Below are 10,211 nucleotides of genomic sequence, written 5' to 3'. Positions count from 1 at the left end.
ACATCTGCTAATGTGGTATACTGCATCCGCTGTTCCCGTTGTGGTCTCCTCTACATCGGGGAAACCAAGCGAAGGCTTGGGGACCGCTTTGCAGAAAACCTACGCTCGGTTCGCACTAAACAACTGCACCTCCCAGTCGCGAACCATTTCAACTCCCCCTCCCATTCCTCAGACGACATGTCCATCCTGGGCCTCCTGCAGTGCCACAATGATGCCACCCGAAGGTTGGAGGAACAGCAACTCATATTCCGCTTGGGAACTCTGCAGCCCAATGGTATTAATGTGGACTTCACTAGCTTCAAAATCTTCCCTCCCCCTACTGCATCCCAAAACCAGCCCAGCTCGTCCCCGCCGCCCTAACCTGTCCTTCCTCCCACCTATCCCCTCCTCCCACCTCAAGCCCCACTCCCATCTCCTACCTACTAACCTCATCCCGCCCCCTTGACCTGTCCGTCCTCCCTGGACTGATCTATCTCCTCCCTAACTCCCCACCTGCACTCACCTTTACTGCCTCTTTGACCTGTCTGTCTCCTCTCCGCCTATCCTCTCCTCTATCCATCTTCTATCCGCCTCCCCCTCTCGCCCTATTTATTTCAGAATCCCCTTCCCCTCCCCCATTTCTGAAGAAGGGTCAAGGCCTGAAACGTCAGCTTTCCTACTCCTCTGATGCTGCTTGGCCTGCTGTGTTCATCCAGCTCTACACCTTGTTATCTGTAATTGATTTGTGTTCCTTTTTTATTTCTAACGGAACAGTTGCTTAGCTGTATCGTAAACTAACCTGTGAGCGAGTCCTTGCCGCTATAACCAAAGTTGCTGTGCTATAATTATACCTTTGGATAATGCATGTGATGATCTGAAACAACTGAACCATTGTTTATGATCTCTCAAGTGCTGAAACAAAGGGAAAAGTAGAGGCAATAAAGAAATAACTAATAGATGTCATATCTATATAATAATTACAAGGATGTATCTTAAAAAGTTTGTATTAGTTTGGCCAGTAACGAGCTATTGAACCTAAAACCTGTTTTCCAGTAAGGCTGGTATTGGTGAAATGTTCGAGGGTCATCAGGGTCCCGTGACTGGTATCAACTGCCACATGGCCGTGGGACAGATTGACTTCTCACATCTGTTTGTCACCTCTTCATTTGATTGGACTGTCAAATTGTGGACAACAAAGGTAAGAAATACTTGCATGTACCCAATGCTTTCAGACTCAGATGGATGATATTATTACATGATTCCATTCTAAGCCTTAAATTTTATTTCCTAGCATATTGCCTATCATACCTAGAGATGTTTACTTGTTCAGTTTTGCAATTAACTTGGAAAAACCAGTGATCCATTCACACTTTTACATCATTAGACATTCATATGATCCAGGATACTTGGTTTGTCCTATTTACACAATGCTACTATTCTCAGCTATGTTATTGTGTGAAATATATGCATATGCATTTAAAAGTTATTTCTTTTTCTTGAGATGTTTTTGACCAGTATGCAGTGCAAAACTTTAACATTAATAATATTATATCTGTGTTTCTTCCTCCTTCCCCTACTTCCAACTTTTTAAATGACAAGTTTGGTATTGGTGTGATCTTCTTTGTTTTCAAGTTTGAGATATGAACCTCTTTGTACCTCAGTCATAATGGTACAAAACTCTTCAGAATTTTGTTAATGTGACACTAGTCTTGGTGCAGTGTAGATATTGTAATTTGTCTAGCTTGGATTTAACTCATCTTGATCTTACTTCCTGTAGTGGAAGCATGGTTGCATCAAGTGAGTAACCTTTGTCATCCTGCTAAGTTTGAAGAAAGTTGGTTGAGTGAGAGAGAGACGAAGAAATCTTAATGGTTTGAGTGGAGAAAAGATGAATGTTGGTGACGAGTATGCCCAGAAGGTTGATAGCAGAAAATCCCCAGAGCAGAAGTTTCCACGACAAATAGTTTTGAGAGCTGCTACAGTAGCTTGAAATTGTTAAACTTCCCGAATTCAGGGAAGACTGAAAGATTGTGGCAAGTGCCCCAACAATTTCTGTTTTCACTTCCTCCAAATCCTTGGATGCATTTTATCTAGTCCCAGTGCCTTGCCAACTTTACATATCAACAGTCCATCCAAGACTAGTTCCAAACTAATTTTAAACCCTTTTAGTTACAGCGTTTCCTCCTCCATCACCAGAACCTATGCAGCATCCTTCTCTTTTGTAAGGGCAGATGCAAAGTATTGATATCTCTAACATGGCCCCTGCTTCAATGTGTAAATCCCCACTTTGATCTCTTAATTGGCCCTACTCCCCCCTTTAACCACTTTCTTTTACTTTTTATATCCCTGTGAAGTCTTTGGGATTCCCTTTTATTTTGACTGCTAGTTTTTTGTCCTAATTCCTCTTTACTTTTCTTATTTGCTTTTTCACCTACCTTCTAAACCTTTTGATATTCCTTTTGGTTCACAATTGTATTTTTGGCATTACATCTGTCATAAGCATGCTTTTTCATTCTGATGTAAATTTCTACATCCTCTGTTATTCCAGGGAACTCTGGATTTATTTGTCCTTTTTTTTTCCCATTTTGAGGCAATATACATTGACTGTACCTGAACCATCTGTTCTTTGAAGGTGGCCCATTACTTTCATTTTCCCATCAGCTCTTGTTCCAGTCAATCTTGCTCAGTTCTGTTCTTGCTCCATTGAAGTCAGTCAACTCTCCAACTGATTTTTCTTACTCTGGATTGACCCTTATGACACAGTAATTACTGTCTTCTGAATGTTTCTCACTAACACTTGATCCAATTTGGCCACCTCATTTCCAAGGATCAAGTCCAACAATCCAACCTCTCTTGGACTGGACACATACTGCTGTCAGAAACTTCTGAATACCATCTTGAAATGCTAGCCCCTGCTCCGATTTGTGTCCTGTGCTCAAAAAGGACAAATCTAACCCAACTAAATATTGCCCTATTAGTCTATTCTTGATCATCAATGAAATAATGAAAGAGGCTGTTGACAATACTTGCAGTTGGCACTTATAAAGGAATAACTTGCTCACTAATTCTCAGTTTGGGTTTTGCCAGGCCACCCAGCTCCTAAAGAGCTGAATTCCAGAGTTGAGGTGAGTGTCACCGTCCTTGACATCAAAGCAACTTTTGATTGAGTATGGCATTTAAGGAATCCAGGAAAAAATTAGTTAGTGGGAATTGAGAAGCAAACTCTCCACAGGTGAGAATTATACCTAGTACAAAGGAAGATAGTGTGATTGTTGAAGGTCAGTCATCTCAGCCCAGGACATCGCAGGTGTTTTCATGGCTGTTTCCTAGGCCCATCCATTTTCATCTGCTTCATCAATGACCTTTCGGCCATCACAAGGTCTAAAGTGAGGATGGTCGCTGATGATTGCACGATGTTCAGCACAATTTGTGACCCCTGAGATACAGAAGCACTCCTGACTCCCCAAAGCTTGTCCACCATCTACAAGGCACAGATCAGGAATGTGATGAAACACTCCCTACTTGTCTGGATGGGTGCAGCTTGAGCCACACTTAAGAAACTTGACATCATCCAGGACAAAACAGCCCGCTCGATTGGCATCACATCCACAAACATTCTGTCCTTCCACTACAGATGGTTACCCAGCAGTGTGCACCATCTACAAGATGCAATGCAGAAATTTACAATCAGCTGGTTAGAAAGTACCTTCCAAACCCATTACCACTGCCATCTATAAAGATAAGGGCAGCAAATACATGGGAACACCACCACTTGCAAGTTCCCCTCCAATCCGTTCATCATCCTGACTCTATAGAATCACAGACTTGTTACAGCAGAAGAAGGGCAGCACTGGTTCTATTCCCTAGTGCCAACCTCCTACCTTTTCCCCATATCCCTGCACAGCATTTCAATCCAACTAATCACCCTGTACTTGGAAATACATTACTGTTCTTTCATTATCACTGGGAGAAAATCCTTCAATTCCCTCCCTTAATTGCATTGTGGGTCTACGTACAGCACATGGACTGCAGCAGTTCAAGAAGGCAACTCTTTCCCCTCCTCCTGAAGGGCATCCAGGGACAGGCAATAAATACTGGCTCATCCAGCAATGCTCATGTCTTACAAGTGACTTTTCTTAAAATAAAAGGTCCGCGTCGAAATGCTGCAAGAGCTGGACAACATTCAGGCTTGGGCTGATGTGTGGTGTGACCACAAGTGCCTGACGATGAACATCTCCAACAAAACAGACCCTAACCATTGTTGCTTGATGTTTAATGGTATTACTGTTGTACCTCCAACTAACAACGTTGTGGTGGTTAACATAGACCAGAAGCTGAAATGGTCTAGCCATGTAAATACTGTGCCTACAAGAAGAAGTCAGAGACTAGGAATTCTATGGTGATTAACTTGCCTCCCGTCTATCTAATGTCTACCGACCATCCAGAAGGTGCAACTTAGGCATGTGATGGAATCACAAAGATCACTTGAAGCTCAACATCATCCAGGACAAATCAACCCACTTGTTTGGCACCCTGTCTACCACTGTAAATATTTAATTGCTCCCTTCACCACTGGTGGTAGTGTGTACCATTTCCAAGATGCACTGCAGCAACTCATCAAGGCTGTTTCACCAGCACCTTCCAAACCCATGATCTCTTGTCACCTAGAAGGCAAAGGTAACAGATGCACATAACACCACTACCTGTATGTTCCTGTCCAAGCTAGCACCCTTGAAACTCAGAACTATGTTCTTTCACTGTCACTGAATCAAAATCCTGGAGTTTCCTTTCAAAAAGTATGGTGTGTAACCTAATACTCCAAAGATTGTAGAGATTCAAGAAGGTAGCTTACCAATACTTTCTCTAGCCAGCAATGTTGACTTCCCATGAATAAATAAAAAGAAACGCTGCTGATCCTGAATCCTGAATAAACAGGTTAAGCATTATACTGGCACAATGATGATAGTTGCTTGATTCCCATACCAAATTTATAGCTGTTAAGTTCCACCACTAATTAACATTCAGGTTCAGGTTTTTGTGGGAATGTTGTGACAGACCTAAGGCATACCAAGTAGACTGCCTTAAGTATCAGAGTTTGCCACTTTAAGAATGAAAAGGCATTAGGAGAATGTGACCTGCTGTGTTGAGTGTTTTGTAATGTCCATTAAAGGGAGTTATTTGTGACATACTGTGTCTGATACATGGAGAATCATAGTTGGAAGAGAATTCTGTGGATGCAGAACTGGTTTGTGGAGCAGAATGTTAGCAAGAGAATGATTTTTTAAAAAAAAACATTAAGGGCCTGGAGAAAGCTAAATGTTTAAACAAGCAGAATACTGGCATTAATATTTGGATGAGGTGACTTTTGTGTTTTATGAAAAACTCAGAAGTCGTAAATTTTCACTTTGACTCTTTTGCTTTCTGACATCGAGTTGTTAGATCTTATGATAAAAATGACTGATTGAATCCTTGGTAAATACCTAACTTATATGGGAATTCCTTACCCACCCCTTCCTTCACTGGTTGACTAACTGACACTCTGTAATTGTTCAAGTATCTGTCACAACACATTCCTTTCCTTTGCCAGATGCTTTGATTTTTTTTGAATTTCTAGCAACAGAACCCCAGACTGATCATCGTCCTTTTGTTGTTCGAATTGTTTATCAAACTCCATTGTGAAGAATGCTTTGTCTTATAAAAACACAAGCATATAATCAGTTGTCTTATCTTCAAGTTGAATTTATTACTAACGTGCTTTTGAACCTCTAGGTTTTTTAAATCTGAGCACATTGTTTATGTCAAATTATAATGTATTTCTCTTGTTCTGTTGACATTGATGATAAAGGAACCATGTTTGCTTCTTAGCAGTTGGATATATACAAAATCTGAAAGTAACAGGTAATTTCAGAAGCAGCTAGGATAAATGTTAATAATCTGTCTGAATATATATCTGCAACAAGGAAATTGACTATTTCAGTAACATCATTTTTGATAACACACACACCTCACGTTTCTGTCTTCCATCTGCTGCAGTGTTCCAATGAAACTCAACACAGGCTCATTTGTCATGTAGGAACTTTGCAGCGTTCTGGATTCAACATTGGGTTCAACATGAACTGTTATGAATATTTCTCCACCCTGTCTTTTCACCAACATTCTCCCCACCCCCATTCACTCAGCAACCTTCTCGCCCCCCCCCCCCCTCCCCCACCCCCCCTTCCCCCCCCCCCCCCCCACCCCCACCCCCACCCATCTATCCTAGTGTCTGGTTTTCTTGGCTTTGCTTTCAGCTGATTCATAGTCTGCTTTTACTGTCTAATCTGGACCTAACCTCCTCCTCCACAGCCATTATAGTCCTTTGTCTTTTGTGACTCCTGTGATTTCCACACTCCCTCATCCTCTAATCTTCACCAGTCTCCCCAGTTGGTCCTCCCCACCATTTTATACACTGCCAAATGCATCACTTTTTTATCCGTCTCTTCTGTTCCAAAAAAAGTCATTCTGGATTCAAAACGTTAACTCTATTTCTCTCTCCACAGATGCTGCCAGCCTTGCTAAGTTTCTTCATTTTGATTTCACATTTTCACAATCCTCAATATTTTGCTCTTCCGTTCAAAGCTAACTTGATTGTTAAGTTGTAGTTGCAGCTAATAAATGAGACTGTGTTTAAAATATTTTTACCTACCAATGATACATTGTGATACATTAGTAGTTGACTTGTGTCTCAAGTCTTTAAGGCCTTGTCAGATCCTCAACAGCTACATTTAACAAGGATGACATTTATAAAGGTTGATTTTCATTAATTACTTTTGTTAAGGCAACTGTAGGACTTTCAAGAATTAATTTTATATTTTGGCCTCTGACTGCCTTCATAAACAGTTCTAAATGTAACATTGTATTGGAGCTGGAGGAACACAGCAGGCCAGGTAGTATCAGAGGAGCAGGAAAGTTGACATTTTGGGTCAGGACCCTTCTTCAGAAATGGAGAGGGGCAAGGGAGCTGGGAAATGAATAGAGAGAGAAGGGGTGGGGCTGGGGAATGTAGTAGGATGGTGATAGGTGAGTGCAGGTAGGGAGTAGTGGGGATTGGTCAGTGGGATGGGAGAGGTAGATAGGTGGGAGAGAAGATGGACAGGTTGTGTCAGGTCAAGGAGGCGGGGATGAGAGGGAGGCTTGGACATGGGATAAGGCCGTATGTGGGGAGATTTTAAAACTGGTGCATCCTACTGACCACTCCCTACCTGCACTCACCTGTCACCATCCCACCTACCTTCCCCAGCCCCACCCCTTCTCTATTTATTTCTGAGCTCCCTTCTCCCTCCCCATTTGTGAAGCAGGGTCCCGACCTGAAATGTCAACTTTCCTGCTCCTCCGATGCTACCTGGCCTGCTGTGTTCCTCCAGCTCTATACTGTGTTGTTTCTGACTCCAGCATCTGCAGTTCTTGCTATCTCTAAATGTAACATTGCTCAGTTTTAGAATATTGTGATCTCTTGATCCAAATCAAGATGAAATTAATACTGAACAACACTAATTAATGAGTTTCTGATCTTTCAATCTGCAATTAAGGCAGCAGAAACCAATGTGTAAATCACATTAAATTTAATTTTTCTCGTGTATTCCTTTGCAGCATAGCATAATGCATCTGATACAAGAAATACCACCCTGACTCGCTATGATCATTTGGGTATTTTTGTGTGATTGGGATAAGAGCTCAGGATATATGGAATTTGAGTATGTTACTGTTCATTATTCAAAAAAAAAATATAACATTATTTCTGGTGCAAAAGCAATTTGTACTAAAAACGTAAAGTGACAAGTGTTGTTTTGTGATCTTTTATCTATAAGAATGAAGTGACAGAGACTGCTGTGAAGCTAGAAACATAATCTGAGGCACTTATGGAGACCAGATCAATTTATGTACATATTGGAAAGAGAAAAAGTGCCATTTATATAAATGACTACTGTAAGAGGAAGAGCACGTCTAACCCCCAAAAAAGACATTCATGACTGGGGAGCAGAATTAGAAAAGTGGTGGGGGGAGAAAGGGGAACAAGAGGAGAAGCACTTTTCATTCAAATTCCTTAGATCAATGTGGCTGTAATTTTCTTCTGTGTGTTTTATCTTTGTTGCCCAGTTTGCCCTTGCTGCTTACCCACATTATAGATGAAATGTGGAGATCAGCAGAAGAGAGGACATGTTATTCCCAGGGAAACCGTTCTTATCAATTACAACAGTTATTGCTGCATTGCATTTTTCACTAGATGGCACTCTGTATCTGTGATGATAGTTTATTGTCTGAAAGCCTGCAGTTAAATTCTACAGCCTGCTTTATCCAGAGCATCCCATAATTCTTGGCAGGTTTACCACAGTTTGATTCATTTGGACACGTAACCTCCTACTTGTCATGAATGAATTGAGAGTTAAAGGCCTATACATCTACCTGTCTGAGGAATGCTCACACATTCCTTATGGTATTCATTGTTTTTTATTTATCTTTCTGGACAGCTGTTGTATTGAAGTTACAGCACACCTTTGTGGACTTTCATCTCATTGGTTTATGACACTTTGGATATGTGCAAAGTTTTTAATTAGACTTGCCAGACAGCCTCAGGCAGCACTAGCGCCACAAAGTCTTCTTTCTCTCTCCGCCTTACAGCACAACAAGCCTCTCTACTCCTTTGAAGACAATGCAGACTATGTCTACGACGTCATGTGGTCACCAGTGCATCCTGCACTATTTGCTTGTGTGGATGGAATGGGACGATTAGACCTCTGGAACCTCAATAATGACACTGAGGTGAGAAAGAAGATAATATTTTGTGATTTAATCACTTTTTCTACATATATTCGAAAATATTAAGTTAGAGAATAGTGGTTAGGGTATTCCTTCTACAACATTCTTTGCCAGTTGATTTTTAGCACACAACCTCACTGAATTATGGAAAATCCAAATACATGATTATTTAATCTTAAATCCTATTTTTACAAAAAATGTTTTTAGGTTTGGAAATTGAATTCCTATCACAGGTTTAAATATATACATTGCATTGTAGTCTCTGAGCACTTTGAAATTTTAAAATTAGATGCGTTAACTTTTAAAATGTATATTTACACAACTGTGCCTGAATCAATTCTTCACATGATGCTGTTTTTTGGGCCACAAGAAAGAAAGTAGTTTATTATTAAACACAATTGAATGTTCATTTTTCTTCTCCGTATAATGTACACATTTTTACTCTTTTTAATACAACGTTAACTATAAATAAAAATGTGGGCAAGTCATTTCAAGCTGAATGTCAACTGGCTGGAGACAAAAAAAAGTCTTTTGAAGTGTCCACAGCAGGAAGTGGTGCAGCCTTTTTAATTACGAACCACACAGCTGCAGGATATGAGTGGGAAAGGCTTTTTCTACATCAGCTATGTTTTAGGAGGAGGTTGGAGTACTGTCAGGTATGTTTTGTGAAATGTGCCAATCTACCAAATGCCAAAAGTTTAGTGTGGTCATCTCTTGTTCTGGTAAAATCTCCCACAGTGATACTTGGCTGATTAAATATTTAACCATTTCAGTTCTAAAGTAGTACTAAAAAATACACATTTTTTTTACATCCACCAGTCTGTATATTTGAAATACAAACGGCTGAAAATTACACTGGTTGACACAAGTCATCTCAATCAGACAGAGTGAAAATTTTAATCAAATTTACACAAAAAATAAGATATTGAATATTCTAAAGACAATAATTTTTAAAATCCTGGCACTCCCTATGCCTTAATCTACTACAAAACAAAAAATCTTTGAAATAACTGTGCATGCGAAAGGTTACACTACTGTTTATACAAATTAAATCACGGCTTTCCATTCCAGCCATTATGTCGGACTTTGGGATAGAGGTGCTTTGTGAAACAACATGGTTGATTATATGTTAACAGTATCATACGTGATTGCTGTTACATGATGCTGTCTTTGAACGGAGTGTTTGCAGAAGGACCTTGAAGTGATTTTCTGATGTTCTAGGGGTGACAGTCCTAGCTCTATTATAGAGCTGCCTGAAAATTGATAATGAACCCATAACAAATGTCGTTTTTAACCCTTAGCAATGTTTTACTCTTTGGATTAGCAATTACTGCTGTTTGTAGTTAAATAATTTTTACTAAGTGGTGTTTTAAAACAACCAAACCTTTGGCGATTAATTTAATACCTAAGGATTGCCTTGTTGGATAAGTTTTTGT

General features: G+C 40.2%; 1 protein-coding gene across 1 annotated transcript in view; it reads left to right on the top strand.

The window, feature by feature from the left end:
* Nucleotides 1-10,211, top strand: part of LOC109931378 (cytoplasmic dynein 1 intermediate chain 1) — a 236,843-nt gene that overhangs the window by 203,019 nt on the left and 23,613 nt on the right. The window contains exons 14-15 of the mRNA XM_048611130.1: nucleotides 1,033-1,177; nucleotides 8,638-8,778. Coding sequence (XP_048467087.1) covers nucleotides 1,033-1,177; nucleotides 8,638-8,778 — 286 coding nt within the window. The remainder of the gene's footprint in view (nucleotides 1-1,032; nucleotides 1,178-8,637; nucleotides 8,779-10,211) is intronic.

The sequence above is a fragment of the Rhincodon typus genome, chromosome 2 (genome assembly GCF_021869965.1).
Source record: "Rhincodon typus isolate 14 chromosome 2, sRhiTyp1.1, whole genome shotgun sequence".
NCBI lineage: Eukaryota > Metazoa > Chordata > Chondrichthyes > Orectolobiformes > Rhincodontidae > Rhincodon > Rhincodon typus.
The sequence above is the reverse complement of the archived record's forward strand: the minus strand, read 5'-3'. Positions and strand labels throughout refer to the sequence as shown.